We start from the raw sequence: 24,438 nt of genomic DNA, 5'->3' as shown, positions 1-24,438 counted from the left end.
AAATGCTGCAAAGTGTGTACCTGCATCAGACTTCACAAAACAAGACTCTTTGAGTGATGGCATTATCACACACATTCATCATTTTGGCACAGCAAGGTTTGATAAAGATACCGCTGTGTGGTACAGGTAGTCCTCACGTACCCTCCACAACTTGGACTGACAATTCCATCACTAACCAATACAGTTGTAAAATGAAACATTGTGACGCCGCCCAACTTATGACATCACTTTCCGCTGCGCTTGTTAAGCAAATCATTGGGTAATTGTTAAGCGCAACATCACGTGGCTTGTGATTTCCTGCCGTCTCCCCCATTGCCTTTGCGTCTCTGAATCTGGCAACGAAGGTCACAAATGGCGATCGTGTGACGGAAGGAAGCACCTGAATGTCAGTTACATGACCATGGAATGTTGTCATGCTACAAGTTCAAGGTCCGGTTGTAAACCTGCTTTTTCAGCACTGTTGTAACTTAGGATGAGGCAATGGTAAGGAAGGATTACCTGTATTGCAAAGCCTCAGTCAGAACATCTTTTTGTCTGACAGGACAGTCAGGCTAAATGACAACTGAGCTTTAGTCTGGACATCTCTGATGATCTTGCAGTTTCAGTTTTCTGATTTATAATATGGAAACTGCATACCAGATACCGCGGATTTCTTCTTTTCGTGAACCCGCCCAAATTAATTGCCATTCTGAATTGCAAAATCTTCCTTTTTAAAAAAAAAGAAAAGAAAGCATTTCTGGGTGATAGCTGAAAAAAAAATGTAGTTCTAAATCTTGAGTCAAGGTTGTATTAAATGCCATTGCCACTAATGCAGCGATATATCAAATCAAGGTTCATATCGCAAGTTATTTATAGGTGGGAAAATGAGCTCAGTGACTTTTCCGAATTTAGAAATTTACCTACTTTTCAAAGAAGCCGTACATTTTATCAAATATACACTGCAGGGCAGGGTGTTCTACACCAGCCTGCATTGCCAAAAATAAGAAAAATTATTTAGGTATATATTACAGAATAATAAGAACAGAATGTGTGTTTCTATGATTTACAACAAACACAGATGTTGGTGCCAGTTGAAGAATCTCAGACTCTAATTTTTCTTCAAGTTTCTGGTCCTCAATGAGGCTGTGTGAAATCTCAGAATTCGCTCAGTTCGCAGAAGCCACTCAAGTTTCTAGACATCTGCGAGCAGTTTTATTTTGCTTGAAAGCCGGATGTGGCCCCTAATGTGGTCACAGGTAGAATCAGTAAAATTATTAGGGAAATTAGCCAAGGATGAGAGTATAAAGCAACTATATTCCTTTATCCACTACATTTATGTGGTAATTTTTCTTTGGGAGTTTAAGGTGGTATGCATGGAAATTTCCACTTAACTAGTCCTCACTTAACAATCACAAAAGTGAGCTAGTCCTCACTTAACAATCATTCATGTAGCGACTGTCTGAAGTTACAATGGCACTGAAAAAAATGAAGTCTATGACTAGCCCTCCCATTTATCACCTCTGAAATTATGTGATCTGAAATTATGTCCCCATAATTAGCTGATCCCACCAAGCATACCCATGCCCGGTTTACCGAAGGTGGGGGGGGAAGCCCAATATGTCACGTGACACTGCTGTGACAACATAAGTTTGACATCCCTGGCCTAAAATGTATGAAAAATAAACATTTGTGGTTAAGAAAAATCCCACATGAATTATGAAAGTGAATATAGATATGTAGTGGTTAAGAAATGGGCATGGGCAACGTGTGAAGCATCCGCCTCGCGGCCCAGAAGTTTGACAGCCCTGTTTTAATTTATTCACCCCTGTGCTCATTATATAATGATTATAACAAGCAAACAAACAAGCAAACAGTAAACAACAGCCTAATCAAGGAAGAAGACCCCACCAAGACTGACAGGGCAAACCACTTATATATAAACAGAGAGCAAACCCCACTCCCTACTAGCACTGATGATGTTACCAAGCTGGGTAATGAAATGTCTTCAAGAAAACCATCAAAGTCAGAGAGTACCCTAGAACCCCCACAGTTCAACCCTGAGCTACAAATATTCTCTTATGTTAGTTATTTTTTTTTCTTCCTGAAATGGACTCAGAATTCTGCTGAGGCAAGGCATATAGAGAGCCATTCTCCTCTTGGCTATAAAAACCAACTCTGAGAAGTAATAAAATCATTATCTACTGTATATAAGCACGCTTTCCCTCTCAAGTCTGAGATAACTACCTTGTGTAGTCGGCCTTGGCTGTCACCTAGGAAAACAACTGTGTGTCCATCTTCGATGCTGGCAGCCACAGCAGTTAATCGGGCCTCTGATTTTTCCAGGACTGGCGCTGCTTCAAGTGGTACTCGACTCGCCATGGGACTGGGAGTGTGGTCCGAACCACAAGGATAGGCAGCCAGAGTGTCCTTTGGATGAAGGAAGAAAACAAGATCATTGACACAAATATATCATGGCAGAGTTCAAGAATACTCATCACTGCCAAAGAATGCTCATCACTGCCATCACAACCATGGCAACTTTAAGGTGTCTGGACTTCAACTCCTAGAATTCCCCAGCCGGCTTGAGAATTCTGGGAGTTGAAATTCAGACATCTCAAAGGAAACAAGGTTGAATAAAACTGGCTAAGTGGGTAGTAAGTGGATGGGGAACAAAATAGAAAATCGCAAGAAGTTGTGTAGCGCACCAGCAAATGTTGTCTCCTTCCATAATTTCAACAAAGATTGTCTCCTCGCATAATTTAATAGTAGAAACAACAGAGGTTTTTTCCCCCCTTGGCTGATGTTCGAAATAGTAATTTTCCATCATTACTATCATCATCTGCATATTTGTAAACACTTCCCAACCGTTAAGTGAAGGAGACAATGTACAATCATTAGACAAAACTATTTAAAAATATAATGTACTTGTATTCAGCATCATGGCAATTGTTCATGTTCCCTGGATTGCATATAAAAGCATAAATTAATTAATGTAATAAAATGTAATATAATGTGTCTAAGAATAAAATTTTAAAAAGTAAATCTAAGAGAGAGGTATCTGGGAATGAAATAAATAAATCAGAAGCCAACGCATTCATCAGAATGCAATCAGGAGACAGTATCAGAAACAAAACCTTAACAAAAATTGTTTTCATTGCTGAGTGAAAGCATGGTAAAGATCTCTTTACCCAAAGATGTTCCAGGATTTGAAAATTCCTGGAGCAGATATGTATGGGAAGAGGCCTTTAACTATTTCGATTACAAACGCTTTAAGAGTTCAAGAAGAGAAGCAACCTAGAACTAAAGAGAAATTTTCTGACAGTTAGAACAATTAATCAGTGGAACAACTTGCCTCCAGAAGTTTTTAAGAAGAATATTAAATAACCATTTATCTGAAGTGGTGTAGGGTTTCCTAGCTAGGCAGGGGGTTGGACTAGAAGACCTCCAAGGTCCCTTCCAACTCTGTTATTCTATAAAAATGGTTCTCAGTTTCATAATGAAGAGCCAGCATGATGAACTGTATTCCAGAACGAACCAGAAGCCAGGACAACCGATCAAAGCGCTAAGTTACTGTATGTGGCCTCTTAAATTGCAGAACAGTCAGCCACTTATCTTCTATCTTTTCCGAATTATGTGGATTCTGCCCTTTATTAGACTGTGCTGGAATAATCTACGGCAGTTTTGCACTGCAGTATAAGCTGCTTGTTTCTGGGGGTCCTCCTGGCTGTTGCTTAAGCCAGCTTCAGAAAATCCAACCTGGACTGAACAGGGTTAGCAAAGGAAACGGTCGGTCGGTGCTCTGTTTGGACTGCAGCCATTAAAGCCGAACTCTGCTTTCCTTCCCATTGTTATCGCCAGGACACCAAACCAGAAGCCATTACAGGCACCGATTGGTGGTTGCCTCCTCTGTACACTGGTCTTTTTTTCCTTTTAGTCATTCTTCCCACCCGACAAATCCCGGTGTCTTTTCTTTTGCTTTTCCAGATGCCGGCTGCCTTCACACCCCCTTCCCACACTATCTTTGACCCTAATGCAGAGGTCATCGCTGGTTCATCCACAAAGATTATAGAACAATGGCAGCTGCCAATCAGCAGAAAACACAGCAGCTGGAAAAGCCAGGAAGAAATGGCTGCATGGAAAAGGAAGGTGCTGTCGGCAAGCAGAGCTTTATTAAAATAGTAATAGAAGTCGTCCTTGACTTACAACCAAAACTGAGACCAAAATTTCCATTACGAAGCAAAGTAGTTGTTAAGTGAGGCAGGCCCAATTATATGTGGGTTTTTTTGGCCATTGCTAAGTGAATCACTGCAGCTGTTAAGTAGATCACATGGTCGTTAAGTGAATCCGGCTTTCTCCACTGAGTTTTCTTGTTGAAAGCCAACTGGGAAGGTCACAAACGATGGCAGTCACATGACCCTGGGAACGCTGCAATCATTTTAAACACACGCTGGTTGCCAAGCAACCATTTTTTGATCACATGACTGTGGGGATGCTGCAATGGTAGGGCGTGTCAAATTTGTCCAACATTCGATTGCCAAACATTAGGGGTGCTCAAAAGTTGTGACATGCCTTGGGGGGGTTGTAAAGATATTTTGATTACTTTAATATAATTTAGAAGTGCTTGGTAAGTAATTACATAATAGAATAGAATAGAATTTTTTTATTGGCCAAGTGTGATTGGACACACAAGGAATTTGTCTTGGTGCATATGCTCTCAGTGTGCATAAAAGAAAAGATACGTTCATCAAGGTACAACATTTACAACACAATTGATGGTCAATATATCAATATAAATCATAAGGATTGCCAGCAACAAGTTATAGTCATACAGTCATAAGTGGAAAGAGATTGGTGATGGGAACTATGAAACGATTAATAGTAGTGCAGATTCAGTAAATAGTCTGACAGTGTTGAGGGAATTATTTGTTTAGCAGAGTGATGGCCTTCGGGAAAAAACTGTTCTTGTGTCTAGTTGTTCTGGTGTGCAGTGCTCTATAGCGTCGTTTTGAGGGTAGGAGTTGAAACAGTTTATGTCCAGGATGCGAGGGATCTGCAAATATTTTCACGGCCCTCTTCTTGATTCGTGCAGTATACAGGTCCTCAATGGAAGGCAGGTTGGTAGCAATTATTTTTTCTGCAGTTCTAATTATCCTCTGAAGTCTGTGTCTTTCTTGTTGGGTTGCAGAACCGAACCAGACAGTTATAGAGGTGCAAATGACAGACTCAATAATTCCTCTGTAGAACTGGATCAGCAGCTCCTTGGGCAGTTTGAGCTTACTGAGTTGGCGCATCATAGCTTTTTAACATTTTGTTTGTTTCATTATGGTTGATAAGTGCAAGGACCAGTCATAACCAGGGGTGCTATTCAGCAGGTTCTGACAGGTTCTGGAGTACCGGTTGCAGAAATTTTGAGTTCAGAGAACCGGCAAATTTCACCTCTGGCTGGCCCCTGAGTGGGATGGGAATGGAGATTTGGCAGTATCCTTCCCCTGCCACGCCTACCAAACCACGCCCACAGAACCGGTAGTAAACAAATTTGAATTCCACCACTGGTCATAACCTTTTTTTCCCCCCAAAGCATTGTAACTTAGAACAGTCGCTAAATGAACAGTTGTAAGCTGAGGACTACCTGTAGATCTGAATTCATCTTATGGTGGGTTCAAATAATTAGATTAATCCAAGAAAAACTCGGACATGTGATGCCAACACCCACTCGTGAACTTTACTCAGGAAAAAAAAGATCACAAGAAGCTGATATCTCAGGTAAAATGAACCGAGGGGACTTTAATAAAGTCTCTGACAATCAGCTTTTTTAGAACACAGCACTCGTTTAAATAAGGATTTATCATTTCCACTACTCATAGCCAGCCAAGATGGGCGCAGGTCCAAAATGCATGAGCTTGGCTTCGCTCCTCCAAGCAACCTGTCCATCAAGTGGCTTAGGCTGCACGAACTGAAAAATCATCAATTCTGGAGCATTGCCTATCTCTGTCATCTCACCAGCACCTGTTGTGAATGTGAAGTTCTAGCTGGAAGAGACACAGGTTTATTCTATCAGCCAAGCCCTTTGCAGACCTGCGCAAAGGCGCCTGCCCAGCAGGCTAGGTAGTACGTCAACTCACACAAAGTGCAGTAGGCAAGGGCCGATATCTCTCCCTGAATCACCACTTTGTATCTGGCTCTGGGTAACAGACTTCCATTGTGTCTGGGAGACAGGATTTATAAATCACAACCCTGGGCAGAATCTGAAAGAAGATGGACTAATTTGCAATGGAAAGCATATTGCTTCCTCCTGTTAAAGTCCTGTTACAAGCTCCATTCTTCTTCGACGTTGACGCTGCAGTGATTCGAACCCAGCCTGAGCTCTATCCCACACTGTTACCATTTGCTGGTTATTCCTCAAACCCATTTTTTCTACATTTGTCCTCATCACTTTCAGATTGCAAATAAGAGTTCATTACCACTCCTATAAGGACAAGATGTGAGCTGGGAGGATTTTATCAGCCCTGATAAAAGAGTTGCTAAAGGTTTCCTAGCCATCACTTAAGGATGAGGGGGCTTGTTTGCCTCCCCAAGTTTTAGCCAAGGGCTGAGAATCAGCCAGAGCAGGGACGTCCAACCTTGGCAACTTTAAGACTTGTGGACTTCAACTCCCAGAATTCCCCGGCCAGCCATGGGAGTTAATGTCCACACATCTTAAAGTTTGCAAAGGTTGAACTAGAGTATCAAAAGTCTTATCAGGCCCAAAACCAAGAATGACATGAGGTGATTCTTCCGAGCTGATGTCTTTATTGTTTACCTCCTATCCTGTCAGACTGAGAACTCTATTATCTGTATCTATAATATACTGTGAAGTGTGAACTATTAGGGAGGGGCTGTCTTCACCCTCTTTCTCTCACACATAACATCTGAGTTTCCCCCTTATGTTTCTGGAATGCACCCCTTCTCTCCTGGGGATCCAGCTCCTCATTACATCCCATCACAAGTCTTCAGTGTCAATAGCATTAGCGCAAACACTCAAAACATACCTCTTTCAGAATTGTTCCTTGACCCGGACAGTCAAGATGTAGTCTAGACAGGGTTTCGGCTGTGGAGTTGCTCTGCCGGCCCTCTGGGATTTGATGGAAATGGAGTTCAGTTATTATCCTCCATTTAACACCCTTCCAAGTTTTCCTACTGCTTCTTCTATCCCAGGGGTGTCAAACTCAAGGCCCGGGGCCCAGATCCGGCCCATGGGGTGCTTAGATCTGGCCCACGGGGTTGCCCTGGAAACAGCAAAGGACCAGCCTACAGAGCCTCTGTCATAAAAAACGGAGCTCGAGAGGACCACGTGTGGTCCTCCTGGATTCCATTTTCAGCTGCACGGCCTCCTGCGGGGCTCTGCCAGCAAAAACGGAGCTCGTGCCCGCACGAGCAAAACAAACTACTAGCAAAAGTGTCATTTGATCACATAAGTGACGTGGAGCTGGCCACGCCCAACCCCCGCCTCCTAGGTCAAACACAACCCTGATGTGGCCCTCAATGAAATTGAGTTTGACACCCCTATTCTGTCTCCTTCCTTACCACAACCCCAAAACCAATGAAGTATTTGACCCAGGCCCTAGCAGGTAGTAAGAAACTCAGTCAGTGTAAAAACAAACAAACTCTATTAGAATAGCTGAGAATTAACTCATTCTCAGCGTCGTCCAAACTAAATCAAAGCAAATTCTTCCCAACACAATTCCTCAGTCCTATCACCAACCTTGGTCTAATTAGGCAAACTGCCAAAGTCTTTTCTTGGCAAAAGTTGAAAAGACACCGATACAAAATAAATGCAACAAGACAAAGCTATCAACGTCATTTTCCGGCAAAGAGCCCAAATGCTGTTGCTGGTCTTTTAAGCCTTATGGAAGGGGCCAATCATCTCTTGGCCCTATTCCGGAGTTGTCCTCTTTGCTTTAGCTGCTCTTGCCTTCTGGCAGCTCTTCTCAGGCGTGCATTAGGAACAGGCTCCTCCTGTTCCTCTGCCTCACTACTGTCATCCTCTGGAGGCTCTGGAGTCCGCATATTACTCCCCGATGGCCCTGGCCCCACCTCTACACAGAACTCTCATCCGGGCCTTCCCCAGCCTCCAGGACTGGCCCATGCTCTTCCTCAGCTCAAGTTGCTGGCGGACCACAACATTAAAGAGATAATAAGACAGTTAAAGAGGCTAAGATGAAGTAGCTGCCTAACATCTTTTCAGGTCTGCTAGAGCACTGGTGAATGCATATGGTGTCATTAGCATGATTTATCTAAGTAAGACACTCTGTATTTCAAGGACCAAATTTAATTAGAAGCTGACCTAAGCCAGCTTGTTTATTTGAAGTCTTAACAGCAACACTCAAAGGCCAGGCACCTGCAAAAACCAAAAAAAATATTACGTTTCCTCCCCAAATCATTTTGAACCCAGCCACATCCCTAGTCCAATACTAGGCAATTCCAGATGTTTGGGATCACCATTCCCATAATTTCTTGTGACCCAGCCTGCTTTAGTAGCAGATCAGAGGTGAAAACTCACCCATCTAGCTAACCGTTCTGCCACTTCCCACCAGCGCAGTTATAAGCTTTCCTCTGACTCTTGCTATCATCTGTATCCTTTGTCATTATTTTTGTTGAAGGACTCCGCTGCTTATTTGCCAGCTATCTGCATCGTGAGACTGCATTTCAAACTTGGTTTTCTTATCTCAAAGCCTTTGCTTCTATTTTCCATATCCAAACAATGTGCAAATGTAAATATGCAGGATGTTATGTTTTATCATGAAAATCAACGAAGAAAAGAGTCTCGTTGGACTACAGCAGTTAAACAAATGAGTAAGCCAGGCTTGATTTATTGGGCCTGTCCAGTACTTCCACTATCTAGCTCTGCATAAAAAGTTTCCTGGAGCTGGCCAGAAATCCTAGGAGCTAAATTTAAAGAGACAGGATGCCCTCTAGGTCCAAGAGGATAGGCTTATAGAAAACAGACATCGTCTTTTGTGAAAGGGAGCACATTATAACAGAATAACAGAGTTGGAAGGGACCTTGGAGGTCTGCTAGTCCAACCCCCTGCTTAGGCAGGAAACCCTACACCACTTCAGACAAATGGTTATCCAATATCTTCTTAAAAACTTCCAGTATTGGAGCATTCACAACTTCTGAATGCAAGTTGTTCTACTGATTGATTGTTCTAACTGTCAGGAAATTTCTCCTTAGTTCTAAGTTGCTTCTTTTCTTGATTAGTTTCCTTCTATTGCTTCTTGTCCTGCCCTCAGGTGCTTTGGAGAATAGCTTGACTCCCTCTTCTTTGTGGCAGCCTCTGAGATATTGGAAAACTGCTATCATGTCTCCCCTAGTCCTTCTTTTCATTAAACTAGACATACCCAGTTCCAGCAACCATTCTTCATATGTTTTTTGCTCTTTGTTTGTTCATTAAAGACTACTTCAGCTTTAATTGCAATAATACAAGGGCAACCAATAGATTTAAACTTAATGTTAACCGCTTTAATCTAGATTGCAGAAAATATGACTTTTGTAACAGAATCATCAGTGCTTGGAATACTTTACCTGACTCTGTGGTCTCTTCCCATAATCCTAAAAGCTTTAACCAAAAACTTTCAACTATGGACCTCACCCCATTCCTAAGAGGACCATAAGGGGCGTGCATAAGCGCACAAACGTGCCTACCGTTCCTGTCCTATTGTTTTTCTTTTCTTCTTCCTATATATATATATATATATGCTTATACCTCCTAACATTTACTCATATATATGTTTATATACTATATAATCTTTTTGTATGATGTTGTGACAAAATAAATAAATAAATAAAATAAATCTTTGCTGCTCTTCTCTGCACTCTTTCTAGAGTCTCCACATCTCATTTACATCGTGGCGACCAAAACTGGATGAAGTATTCCAAATAATACCTTACCAAGGCATTATAAAGTGGCATTAACACTTCATGTGATCTTGATTCTATCCTTCTGTTTATGCAGCCTAGAACTGTGTTGGCTTTTTTGGCAGCTGCTGCACACTGCTGACTCATATTTTAATGGCTGTCCACTAGGTCTCCAAGATCCCTCTCACAGTTTACTTGGGGCGTTCAGCTATGGTGTTGCCCAGTATTTCACATGAAATCTGTTCTTAACTACGGAAAGTCTTGCAACAAAGATCTGTAATCTTTTGGAACTGGGGCGCATCTCTGAAGTTTTGAAAACACGTTGTGGTTTTTCATGCAGATGACAGAAGCTTTGTCCACCATGCAAATGATACTGGTCATTTTGCTGGGTTCTGATCCAGACCATAAAACTGTGGTGTGGGGAAAGGAAAACGAACAGCCCTGTCTTCTTTGTGACCATTTCCTGCTAACCATTGCCCTGAAAGCTATTTTTTTTTTCTAAAAGCATTCCTGCAAATAGTCTTTAAAAGCAAAAGGCAGAAAGAGGCAGAAACCTCCATGAGCTGTAGGTCCTGCAAGACTGTGTTTTCTTAGAAAAAGAAAACATGTTTTAAGCACGCATTTTTTTTCTTTTTTAATATTTTTTATGTCACATGCAAATCAACTCAGGTACACATAGTGGTAATTCTTGATGGTTCAAAGGCTGCCCCCCCCCTCTCAAAAAGTGATTTATGACCTGTCCTCCAAGTATTATGACCTGTCCTCCAACCATTGTACCCACCCACCCCTCTAGTCACACATGATCACAATTTGGACACTTGCTCACCTGCTTGGATTTGACTGGTTGCAGCATCGTGAAATTACGCTCTGGAAGCCAGATATGCTTAATACCACATGATTTGCTTCCCAACCATAGTAAAAATCCCTGTAAAATCGAGTCCGGTCATGTGATGATTTGCTTAATGACAGTATTAATCAGTGACAAGACAGTATCAACAGTAGAAACCTTCAAATTTCTAGGTTCTATCATATCGCAAGATCTAAAATGGACAATTAACATCAAAAACGTCATCAAAAAAGGACAGCAAAGACTGTTCTTTCTGCGCCAACTCTGAAAGCTCAAACTGCCCAAGGAGCTGCTGATCCAATTCTACAGAGGAATTATTGAGTCTGTCATTTGCACCTCTATAACTGTCTGGTTTGGTTCTGCAACCCAACAAGAAAGACACAGACTTCAGAGGATATTTAGAACTGCAGAAAAAATAATTGCTACCAACCTGCCTTCCATTGAGGACCTGTATACTGCACGAATCAAGAAGAGGGCCGTGAAAATATTTACAGATCCCTCACATCCAGAACATAAACTGTTTCAACTCCTACTATCAAAATGACGCTACAGAGCATTGCACACCAGAACAACTAGACACAAGAACAGCGTTTTCCCGAAGGCCATCACTCTGCTAAACAAATAAATTCCCTCAACACTGTTAAACTATTTACTAAATCTACACTACTATTAATCTTCTCATCGTTTTCATCACCAATCTCTTTCCACTTATGACTGTATGACTGTAACTTTTTGTTGCTATCATTAAGGGTTAAATTGCAACCTATGACCATCATTTGTGTTGTAAACAGCGAAGCTGTCGAAGTGCTGTCCCGTTGTTTGGAGGCCGTACGGGTCTGGATGGGGAGAAACAGACTCAGACTCAATCCATCCAAGACGGAGTGGCTGTGGATGCCGGCATCTCGGTACAGTCAGCTGCAACCACAGCTGACTGTTGGGGGTGAGTCATTGGCCCCGACGGAAAGGGTGCGCAACTTGGGCGTTCTCCTGGATGGACGGCTGTCGTTTGAAGACCATGTGGCGGCCGTCTCCAGGAGAGCTTTTTACCAGGTTCGCCTGGTTCGCCAGTTGCGCCCCTTTCTGGACCGGGATGCCTTATGCACGGTCACTCATGCTCTCGTCACTTCTCGCCTGGATTATTGCAATGCTCTCTACATGGGGCTACCCCTGAGGTGCACCCGGAGACTTCAGCTAGTCCAGAATGCAGCTGCGCGGGTGATTGAGGGAGCACCACGTTGCTCCCGGGTAACACCACTCCTGCGCAGTCTGCACTGGCTACCTGTGGTCTTTCGGGTGCGCTTCAAGGTTCTGTTACCACCTTTAAAGCGCTCCATGGCTTAGGGCCCAGGTACTTACGGGACCGCCTGCTATTACCTTATGCCTCCCATCGACCCGTACGCTCTCACAGAGAGGGTCTTCTCAGGGTGCCGTCCGCCAAGCAATGCCGGCTGGCGGCCCCCAGGGGAAGGGCCTTCTCTGTTGGAGCTCCTACTCTCTGGAACGACCTTCCCCCCGGTTTGCGCCAAATATCTGACCTTCGGACCTTTCGTCGGGAATTAAAAACTTATTTATTCATCCAAGCGGGACTGGACTGATTTTTTAGATTTTTTAAATTTCTAAATTTTAAATTTTTAAATTTTCTGTAATTTTATATGGGGTATTTTAGGTTGGTCAATTTGACGGTTTTAATTCGGCCACTATTGAATAGGTATTTTAAATTGATTTTTAACTTTGTATACTTATTGCTTTTTATCTTGGCTGTACACCGCCCTGAGTCCTTCGGGAGAAGGGCGGTATAAAAGTTTAATTAATAAAAAATAAATAATAAATAAATAAATGTTGTACCTTTGATGAAGGTATTTTCTTTTCTTTTTCTTTTATGTACACTGAGAGCGTATGCACCAAAACAAATTCGTTGTGTGTCCAATCACACTTGGCCAATAAATTCTATTCTATTCTATTCTAAAATCCTGCTTCCAATTAGGGTCGTACGTCAAGGACTACCTATACTTTTGTTCCCTATCACCCCAAACCCTCATCTGAAACACATTCTTGTTTGCTGAAGTTCGTTCAGATCATCAGGAATCCAGGCCAATGGTTTTGCAAAGGAACTGGCCAAGCTATACTTTTGTCTAATGTCTGATGTTTTTAGCTGTCCCCTAAATATTGAAAATAGAAACCAAAGCTGGCTTGGGAACTGCCTGAAGAAATGGCTTCCAGAACTAACCTGTACAGAAGAACTGACTGCAAAGTTGAGGAGAGGAAAAAATAGACTTTTGCCTAAAAAAGAAGAGAGAATGACCACTGTCAAGAACCAGCCAAGCTAAAAATTGCCTCTGGCAATAAAACTAAGAGACAGAATGTGGAGATGACCACACAGAGATTTTTAAAAATCCTCCCTTAAATTAAAGGCTAAAGGTTAAGTTCTCAAACCACTGGGTAAGTCCATGTTCCCTACAGCATATTTATGTAGCTGGAATCGTATATTGCTAAGAAGCCAATGCTGTGGAGATAGGATGGTTCTTCCCACAGCTCTTTTTTTTTCATTCAGCCATGTGATTTATTTTGATACCGCACATTTCATTTCAATAAAGACATTCTAATAGCATTCACCCTTAATGGTACTACTCACAGCATCTGGCCCTCGGTGTTTTTAATCCAGTGGATATTCAATTGTTAGTGAGAATAAAGGAATATGTTTTACTGCAAAGAAAATCTAAAGATCAGCAGTCAAGATGGTGACCACCATCTAATCAACATCTTGCCCTTTTATTTTTTACATTTATTGCTCTCTTTTTAGGTTTTGTTTTTTATTACCCTCCCCTGTAGATCCAGGGGTGCTATTCAGCAGGTTCTGAAGAACCGGTAAGGGAAATTTTGAGTAGTTCGGAGAACCTGCAAATACCACCTCTGGCTGGCCCCAGAGTGGGGTAGGAATGGAAATTTTGCAATATCCTTCCCCCAGGAGTAGGGAGGGAATGTGGATTTTGCAGTATCCTTCCCCTGTCACGTCCACCAAGCCACGCCACACCCACAGAACCGGTAGTAAAAAAAATTGAATTCCACCACTGTGTAGATCAGTCCTGTTCCCTCCCCCACACGGGGTGTTTAAATTATCAGGTAGTCCATGACTTACAACTGCAATTGTGCCCAACATTTCCTTTGCTAAGCAAGACAGTTGTTAAGTGAAGCTTGCCCCATTTTATGACCTTTCTTGCCACAGTTGTTAAGTTAGTTAACTGCAGTTAGTTAACTAAGTTAATAACATGGTCATTAAGTGAATCTGGCTTCCCCATTGACTTTGCTAGTCAGAAGGTCACAAAAGGGGATCGCATGACCCCCGTAACCGCCATAAATACACGCCAGTTGCCAAGTGTCCAAATTTTGATCATGTGACCACAGGGATGCTGCAACGATCCTAAGTGTGAAAAACATGTCATTTTTTTTCCGTGCCATTGTAACTTCGAATGGCCACTAAATGAACGTGAGTAAATCAAGAACTATCCATAGTTGATACCTTTTAGAATGGTATGTCATAACTCAATTTTCTCTTCTCCAGTTGTTCATCTCAAACGCTCTCCTAATTTAGTGCTCCATTACTGTAGCAAATCTAAAGACCTAAATTCCTGCTTTCCATCCAGATAGAGCTGATTCCTCTTTCTGTAGTTTTCTGCCCTAAACAAATAAAACATGTTGTCATCACACACACACACCCTTGGAAATACATCCTTTATTGAAGAATTGAAGAGGATGTTGGTTTTCCAGTCAGGGTGCTACTGTGTGTGTGCGCTCCTTCCCTTAATAACTCCATTTACCGTAGCTCATGGTTGACAGATCAGATGTCTAGAGCAAAGTATGTCAGGTTTAAACCAGTTCGGGTAGTCAGGACTTTTAACATTCCTCTGATCTGCAGGCCATCAGATCTCCTCCTTATGTCCTTCATCAACCTGCAGTGTTTGTACATCAACCTGCTCTGTGAGTCACAAGATGCACCCACCTTGTTTCTGGCCTCACTTGTTACATTCCACACTTGGAATAAAGGAAAATACAAGCATAAGAATAATTGGGACCTGATTATCTTTTTTTTTTTTTTGGTCAAGAATCTTAAATCCATCAACTAGGGTCAGCTGGAAAAGGACACCTATTTAGAGCTAAACAGATCTCTGAACCAATTCAGAGAATTTGTTTCCTCCGAGACAGTTTAGTTTTTCTTTTGCACCTGAAATAAACTGATCTCTTATTTCTTACACTCAAAAAGGCCCAAATGACCACGTAAAATCTTCCCTCTTTCAGTTTAGGAGTTTTGTGTAGGGAAGAAATAAGGTTTTCTCACTTCTGCTGTTAAACAACAGAGAATTTGAAATCCTTGTCAATCTAATGAAATTAGCCAGAGGTGAAATCATAAAATTTATCACCCTTCTTATTTATAAAAAGCTGTTAAGCAGCCAGTTCTTCCCAAACAACTATGTTGCGCTCTCTCTCTCTCTCTCTCTCTCTCTCCCCCTCCCTCCCTCCCTCCCTCCCCAAAAAAACCCCACATGCCCTGAGGCAACCACAGCTGTAAGTATAACACAGGTAGTCCAAATGGCTCTTAAGTGAATTTTGCCCCATTTTATGAACTTCCTTGCCATAATTGTTAAGTGAATCACTGCAGGTATTAAGTTAGTAAAATGGTTATTAAGTGAATCGGGCTTTCCCATTGCTTCTCAGAAGGTTACAAAAGGTGATTGATCACATGAGGCCGGGACACTACAGTCATCATAAATACATATGCCAGCTGCCAAGCGTCCAAATTTTGATCATGCAATGGTCGTGTCAAAAAAACGGGCATGTCACTTTTTTCAGTATTGTTGCAGGACTTTGAATGGTCCCTAAATTAATGGTTGTAACTCTAGGATTAACTTCATGCAAGTTGCGGGGAAGCACAGTAAAACTCAGCGTTATAACTGGGCTGTTTAACTATCCTTTGTAAATTTTGAGTTGGTGCTAGGTGTGAACAGCAATCACAGTAAATGCTCAGGGATGAGGATTTTCAACGTGATGCTTTCTAATAAATAGGTTGGCACTTCCTGTTCTATTCTTCCTCCTCCCTCCTCTGATGAGTTTTGGCTGGCTGCAGTTTTCTAAAAATCCTCCCTCTCACCCCTCACCTCTCTCCTAAAAGCAGGATGGATATTTGATGGAAAGCCGTGCTTGGGAATCTGGAGGCTGGCCAAGCAGCTGCAAAATTGGGGTTGGGGGTGGGGTAGGTGAACAGGAAGATGCTTAAATCAGAGAAGTGGCAAAAGAGGAAGTTTTAACTCTTCGGTTGCCAGGAAGAACCAGAATGGCAAGAAAGTCGGGTTTTTTTCCTTCTTTTATCCTATTTTCTTCTGCTCTGTCTCCCAAGACCAGGGCAGTTTTTTCTCATTCCCAACTACCTGACGCTTTGAACTGGATGTGCTTGAGCCTTTTTGAATATATTTATTTATTTTATTTTTTTAGTTTGTCAAACATGCATGAGATAACAGGAATAAGTATACACATGGATATAAACACAGGAAATGGGTACGAATAATAATAATAATAATAATAATAATAATAATAATAATAATAATAATAATAATAATAATAATAATAATAATAATAATAATAATAATAAATAACAACAACAACAACAACAGATTTGGAAGGGACCTTGGAGGTCTTCTAGTCCAACCCCCTGCCCAGACAGGAAACCCTACACCATTTCAAACAAATGGTTATCCATTTTCTTAAAAATTTCCAGTGTTGGAGCATTCACAACTTCTGCAGGCAAGTTGTTCCACTGATTAATTGTTCTAACTGTCAGGAAATTCCTCCTTAGTTCTAAGTTACTTCTCTCCTTGATTAGTGCTTATGCACGCCCCTTACAGACCTCTTAGGAATGGGGTGAGGTCAACAGTAGACAGTCTAAGGTTAAAGTTTTGGGGGTTTGGGGAAGTAACCAGAGTCAGGTAGTGTATTCCAGGCATTGACCACTCTGTTGCTGAAGTCCTATTTTCTGCAGTCGAGTTTGGAGTGGTTTATCTTGAGTTTGTATCTATTGTTTGCTTGTGTATTATTGCGATTGAAGCTGAAGTAGTTATCCACAGGTAGGACATTGTAGCAGATAATTTTGTGTACTATGCTTATATACTTATATATATATATATATATATCTTTGGTTGTTCGGGTTTTCTCCCGTGTAAAATTGGAAGTGTCTTGGCGACGTTTCGACGAAGTCTCATTCGTCATCTTCAGGCTTCAGCTTGAGCTGAAGCCTGAAGATGACGAATGAGACTTCGTCAAACGCCGCCAAGACACTTCCAATTTTACACGGGAGAAAACCCAACAACCAAAGACCTATATACAAACACCCGTGAAAACCTCAGAAAACAAATATATATATATATATATATATATATATATATATATATATATATATATATATACACTTATATACTATGCTTATATAGGACAAAGAAACCAGGAAGAATAGGGCTGTGAAGGGGTGTGTGTGTGCATTCACTTATGCATTTGCCCTCAGAATTGGAAATCAGTTGACCCCTGAAGCCACTCAGCCTTTTCCATTTAAAATGTTCCGCCTAGGACAGATGAAGGAAGAAAAGCTGGATCCACCCAATTTAATTTTTTCCAGCTCATTGCCATAACATGCAGCAGTAGCCATGGGTGAGCATGACCTCCCTCAAAAAGCACTACCATGGCTGCAATAGCTCCTCTTATATTTAGCCTCCAAGAGTTTATCTAGGTGTTAGAGGCACAGAAGAATAATTATAGACAGGAGAAACAACAACAAAGGATACTGCCCGGTTCTCCCTCCTCAGCTTCCCAAAGGCCTCCTGAGAATGGATCTTTAGTGTGACTTATCAAAACTCTGCTTATGTTTTGCTTTTAATGGGTTTTATTATGTATACTGTTATTTTTAATTATTCGGCTATTTGGAATACGTTTTTAATTGATGTTTTATTTTGTATTTATATGTATTTTTTATCTGCCTGTAAACCGCCCTGAGTCCCTATAAAAATACGATATAAAATAACGAATTTTATAGCGGTATAAAAATACGAAAAATAAATAAATAAATAAATAAATAAATAAATAAATGTGTTTTAGGATGACCCGGTATCTTCCAGATAATTGGAACAATTTCCCTCACAAAACCATCAATCTGAAGCAGGGGTGTCAAACTCGATTTCATTGAGAGCGGCATCAGGGTTGTGTTTGACCAAAGGGAGAGGGGGGGCAGCTTGCCATCACTCGTGCAGGGGGTACCTATGGCGGCCTGAGTGCTCTGCCAGCGAAAACAGGCTCCTGAGCCTGCGTTTTTGGCTGGGATGGTCTCCTGCAACCCTCTGGCAACGAAAATGAAGCTTGGGAAGGCCGCGTGCTCTGTTTTCACTGGCAGAGGCACTGCGGGCCGATTCTTTGCTATTTCCAGGGCGGCCCTGTGGGCCAGATCTAAGCACCCTGAGAGCCAGGTCTGGCCTGCGGGCCTTGAGTTGGACACTCCTGATCTAAAGGGAGCGCCCGGTCTGGGTGCTCTCCTAATGCAGTTGTAGTCCAGCCAAAATGGACACTGCAATGATTTCAGGCATTTTGTCCACACACCTGGAGGACGCCACAAAGAGAAGATAACATCATCAGTAGCAAGACTTTGGAAATATTTTTACGGCTCCAAATAGATGCTTTATAATAATATGGCGCAAATCATATTCTAGTTGCAAACATCTCCCTCCACAAATATTTATGTTTCTGTGACTACCAAAAGTGTTTATGTGTATTGAGACAGGAAGAGAGTTAATTATTTCTGAAGCATATGATTAGGGCATTTGAAATAACAATTTAGAGGTTCAATTTATAGCAGGAAAAATAAAACAACCCACGCAGTTTAAATTACCTATTATTCTCTTGTGCAGCAAAGTTAATTACGATGCTACGCATTTCTGTTTAGTACTGCTACAACAGCAATTACAAAATTAAATGTTGTCTGTGATGTGCAAAAAGTGTCACAGTGAAGGCGGTACCTACCCGAGTCAATTGAAAGACATGCCTTGTGAATGAGCTTCCTCCATATACTGTACAGCTGAATATTGGAATATATATATATATATATATAGGTCGTTGGTTATTCGGGTTTTCTCCCGCATAAAATTGGAAGTGTCTTGGCGACGTTTCGACGAAGTCTCATTCGTCATCTTCAGGCTTCAGCTTCGTGCTTCTGGGAGCAATGTGTGATTGCAGCTGTTTCTTCCTTTTTAACTGCTAGTGGGGGTTTGAACTGATTGGGTGGGAGCTTGGCTGTGCTCTGATTGGCTGGAGGTTTTTTTGTGCTCTGATTGGCTGGGGGTGTGTCCTGTTTGGGTGGGGGCTTGGTTGTGCTCAGATTAGTCTGAGTTGCAGGGAAAGAAACCCCAAAGACAAAATTGAGTTAGAAAATCAAGGAGTATATGAAATCCCATGCACCACCTGCCCCACCACATACATCGGACAAACCAACAGAAGAATAAGTGCACGCATTGAAGAACACAAGAACTCAATCAAAAAAGAGGAACCAACTTCTTCCCCGGTCCACCACCTTAAAGCCACAGGACATGATATTGACTTTAAAAGACCAGAACTATTGCCAAAACTGAACACTTTAACAACAGAATAATCAGAGAAGCCATCGAGATAGAAAAACGCCCACACAGCATGAACAAACAAGATGATACCTCCCGCCTACCAGCCATTTGGAAACCCACCCTTATTGACAAACGAGTCCTTAACACGAGAAATGACACCAGACCCACACTCACGAGGTCCACACAGGTTGTCACCACCACACATCCACCCAGAAAGCAGCCCCAAACCCACACTGATCAGGAAGCACGACCAAGGACCAGAAGCCAGACCGCAGCTGCAACATTAGCCATTTCAAACCCCTCCAATCCATACATGCAGCAGACTGACACCCACTACGAAGATGTAGCACGACCACGAACACGAAGCCAAACAGCAGCAGTGCAGCTCACCAGCTCAAATCCCCCTGCAACTCAGACTAATCTGAGCACAACCAAGCCCCCACCCAAACAGGACACACCCCCAGCCAATCAGAGCACAAAAAAACCCCCATCCAATCAGAGCACAGCCAAGCTCCCACCCAATCAGTTCAAACCCCACTAGCAGTTAAAAGGAAGAAACAGCTGCAATCACATATTGCTCCCAGAAGCTGAAGCCTGAAGATGATGAATGAGACTTGTCGAACGTCGCCAAGACACTTCCAATTTTACACGGAGAAAACCCGAACAACCAAAGACCTGCATATATATATATATATATATATATAGGTCTTTGGTTGTTCGGTTTTCTCCGCATAAAATTGGAAGTGTCTTGGCGACGTTTCGATAAGTCTCATTCGTCATCTTCAGGCTTCAGCTTGTGCTTCTGGGAGCAATGTGTGATTGCAGCTGTTTCTTCCTTTTTAACTGCTAGTGGGGGTTTGAACTGATTGGGTGGGAGCTTGGCTGTGCTCTGATTGGCTGGAGGTTTTTTTGTGCTCTGATTGGCTGGGGGTGTGTCCTGTTTGGGTGGGGGCTTGGTTGTGCTCAGATTAGTCTGAGTTGCAGGGAAAGAAACCCCAAAGACAAAATTGAGTTAGAAAATCAAGGAGTATATGAAATCCCATGCACCACCTGCCCCACCACATACATCGGACAAACCAACAGAAGAATAAGTGCACGCATTGAAGAACACAAGAACTCAATCAAAAAAGAGGAACCAACTTCTTCCCTGGTCCAACACCTTAAAGCCACAGGACATGATATTGACTTTAAAAAGACCAGAACTATTGCCAAAACTGAACACTTTAACAACAGAATAATCAGAGAAGCCATCGAGATAGAAAAACGCCCACACAGCATGAACAAACAAGATGATACCTCCCGCCTACCAGCCATTTGGAAACCCACCCTTATTGACAAACGAGTCCTTAACACGAGAAATGACACCAGACCCACACTCACGAGGTCCACACAGGTTGTCACCACCACACATCCACCCAGAAAGCAGCCCCAAACCCACACTGATCAGGAAGCACGACCAAGGACCAGAAGCCAGACCGCAGCTGCAACATTAGCCATTTCAAACCCCTCCAATCCATACATGCAGCAGACTGACACCCACTACGAAGATGTAGCACGACCACGAACACGAAGCCAAACAGCAGCAGTGCAGCTCACCAGCTCAAATCCCCCTGCAACTCAGACTAATCTGAGCACAACCAAGCCCCCACCCAAACAGGACACACCCCCAGCCAATCAGAGCACAAAAAAACCCCCATCCAATCAGAGCACAGCCAAGCTCCCACCCAATCAGTTCAAACCCCACTAGCAGTTAAAAGGAAGAAACAGCTGCAATCACATATTGCTCCCAGAAGCACGAAGCTGAAGCCTGAAGATGATGAATGAGACTTGTCGAACGTCGCCAAGACACTTCCAATTTTACACGGAGAAAACCCGAACAACCAAAGACCTGCATATATATATATATATATATATATATATAGGTCTTTGGTTGTTCGGGTTTTCTCCGCATAAAATTGGAAGTGTCTTGGCGGCAGTCTCGTCGTCATCTTCAGGCTTCAGCTCGTGCTTCTGGGAGCAATGTGTGATTGCAGCTGTTTCTTCCTTTAACTGCTAGTGGGGTTTGAACTGATTGGGTGGGAGCTTGGCTGTGCTCTGATTGGCTGGAGGTTTTTGTGCTCTGATTGGATGGGGTGTGTCCTGTTTGGGTGGGGGCTTGGTTGTGCTCAGATTAGTCTGAGTTGCAGGGAAAGAAACCCCAAAGACAAAATTGAGTTAGAAAATCAAGGAGTATATGAAATCCCATGCACCACCTGCCCCACCACATACATCGGACAAACCAACAGAAGAATAAGTGCACGCATTGAAGAACACAAGAACTCAATCAAAAAAGAGGAACCAACTTCTTCCCTGGTCCAACACCTTAAAGCCACAGGACATGATATTGACTTTAAAAAGACCAGAACTATTGCCAAAACTGAACACTTTAACAACAGAATAATCAGAGAAGCCATCGAGATAGAAAAACGCCCACACAGCATGAACAAACAAGATGATACCTCCGCCTACCAGCCATTTGAAACCCACCCTTATTGACAAACGAGTCCTTAACACGAGAATGACACCAGACCCACACTCACGAGGTCCACACAGGATGTCACCACCACACATCCAGCCAGAAAGCAGACCCAAACCCACACTGATCAGGAAGCACGATCAAGGACCAGAAGCCAGACCGCAGCTGCAACATTAGCCATTTCAAACCCCTCCAATCCATACATGCAGCAGACTGACACCCACTACGAAGATGTAGCCCGACCACAAAGCCAAACAGCAGCAGTGCAGCTCACCAGCTCAAATCCCCTGCAACTCAGACTAATCTGAGCACAACCAAGCCCCCACCAACACAGGACACACCCCAGCCAATCAGAGCACAGAAAACCCCATCCAATCAGAGCACAGCCAAGCTCCCACCCAATCAGTTCAAACCCCACTAGCAGTTAAAAGGAAGAAACAGCTGCGATCACACATTGCTCCCAGAAGCACGAAGCTGAAGCCTGAAGATGATGAATGAGACTGAGAAACGTTGCCAAGACACTTCCAATCTTACACGGGAGAAAACCCGAACAACCAAAGACCTATATACAAACACCCGTGAAAACCTCAGAAAACAAATATATATATATATATATATATATAGGTCTTTGGTTATTCGGGTTTTCTCCCGCGTAAAATTGGAAGTGTCTTGGCGATGTTTCGACGAAGTCTCATTCGTCATCTTCAGGCTTCTGGGAGCAATGTGATCGCAGCTGTTTCTTCCTTTAACTGCTAGTGGGGTTTGAACTGATTGGGTGGGAGCTTGGCTGTGCTCTGATTGGATGGGGTTTTTTCTGTGCTCTGATTGGATGGGGGTGTGTCCTGTGTTGGTGGGGGCTTGGTTGTGCTCAGTCTAGTCTGTGCTGCAGGGGGATTTGAGCTGGTGAGCTGCATAGCTGTTGTTTGGCTTTGTGGTCGTGCTACATCTTCATAGTGGGTGTCAGTCTGCTGCATGAATGGATTGAGTTAGAAAATCAAGGAGTATATGAAATCCCATGCACCGCCTGCCCCACCACATACATTGGACAAACCAACAGAAGAATAAGTGCACGCATTGAAGAACACAAGAACTCATTCAAAAAAGAGGAACCAACTTCTTCCCTGGTCCAACACTTTAAAGTCACAGGACATGATATTGACTTTAAAAAGACCAGAACTATCGCCAAAACTGAACACTTTAAAAACAGAATAATCAGAGAAGCCATTGAGATAGAAAAACGCCCACACAGCATGAACAAACGAGATGACACCTCCCGCCTACCAGCCATTTGAAACCCGCCCTTATTGACAAACGAGTCCCTAACACGAGGAATGACACCAGACCCACACTCACAAGGTCCACACAGGATGTCACCACCGCACATCCACCCAGAAAGCAGACCCAAACCCACACTGATCATGAAGCACGACCAAGGACCAGAAGCCAGACCGCAGCTGCAACATTAGCCATTTCAAACCCCTCCAATCCATTCATGCAGCAGACTGACACCCACTATGAAGATGTAGCACGACCACAAAGCCAAACAACAGCTATGCAGCTCACCAGCTCAAATCCCCCTGCAGCACAGACTAGACTGAGCACAACCAAGCCCCCACCAACACAGGACACAACCCCAGCCAATCAGAGCACAGAAAAAACCCCATCCAATCAGAGCACAGCCAAGCTCCCACCCAATCAGTTCAAACCCCCACTAGCAGTTAAAAGGAAGAAACAGCTGCGATCACACATTGCTCCCAGAAGCACGAAGCTGAAGCCTGAAGATGACGAATGAGACTTCGTCGAAACGTCGCCAAGACACTTCCAATTTTACACGGGAGAAAACCCGAACAACCAAAGACCTATATACAAACACCCGTGAAAACCTCAGAAAACAAATATATATATATATATATATATATATATATATATCACTTTCAGAATCAGCGTAGGACTGCAGTGGGCAATTAATTTTCCCAAGGGGCCACATGACAAATTGGGATGGAGGGGCCAAACCAAAAGGGCTGCGAAGGTGCAAAGGCATGCATGCACACACATATACATAAATTGGGGGGGGGAGAATCAGCAAGCACCTTCAAAATAAGAGCAATGCAGCTGTATCGAATTCGTGGCATACACTTTTGATTTCTAATTGCCAATTGAGGTCATGCACATTGGGCAGGGACACTCAAAGGGCCAGATATGGTCCAGGGGCCATAAAATGCCCAGAACTGATCTAGGAGAACCAGGATTTAGGAGGAAAGTGCGTCTCCAAGAAAGAAGGCCAAGGGACTTCAGAAAGAACTGTCTCCAGCCTAGAAGGAAATCAGAACCAATGAAGAGGGCGAGGAAAGCTTTTATTTCATATCTTCCTGGGATCTCAAATCAGGCAGGATCATTGTTTCTTCCTATGTGGCAATTCTGAAGAAGGCTCCTGCTTTCCCGATGCTAATAGCAGTTTCTTCTCTCTCCCAGTTGGTCAGTGACAAAAAATAGCAAAGAACGTTTAAGCGGCCAGATAGCCTCCGGACCGTCCCCTCCTGTGCCTTGATGAGATGTAA

General features: G+C 42.9%; 1 protein-coding gene across 1 annotated transcript in view; it reads right to left on the bottom strand.

Annotated features, from left to right (window-relative positions):
* The window catches only part of PLXNB1 (plexin B1), a 175,224-nt gene that overhangs the window by 89,769 nt on the left and 61,017 nt on the right, over window positions 1-24,438 (bottom strand). The window contains exon 3 of the mRNA XM_058165649.1: window positions 2,224-2,406. Coding sequence (XP_058021632.1) covers window positions 2,224-2,406 — 183 coding nt within the window. The remainder of the gene's footprint in view (window positions 1-2,223; window positions 2,407-24,438) is intronic.

Source organism: Ahaetulla prasina, chromosome 2, assembly GCF_028640845.1.
Source record: "Ahaetulla prasina isolate Xishuangbanna chromosome 2, ASM2864084v1, whole genome shotgun sequence".
In the NCBI taxonomy this organism is placed as follows: domain Eukaryota; kingdom Metazoa; phylum Chordata; class Lepidosauria; order Squamata; family Colubridae; genus Ahaetulla; species Ahaetulla prasina.
Note: the sequence above shows the minus strand (reverse complement) of the source record. Positions and strands in the feature narration are given on the sequence as shown.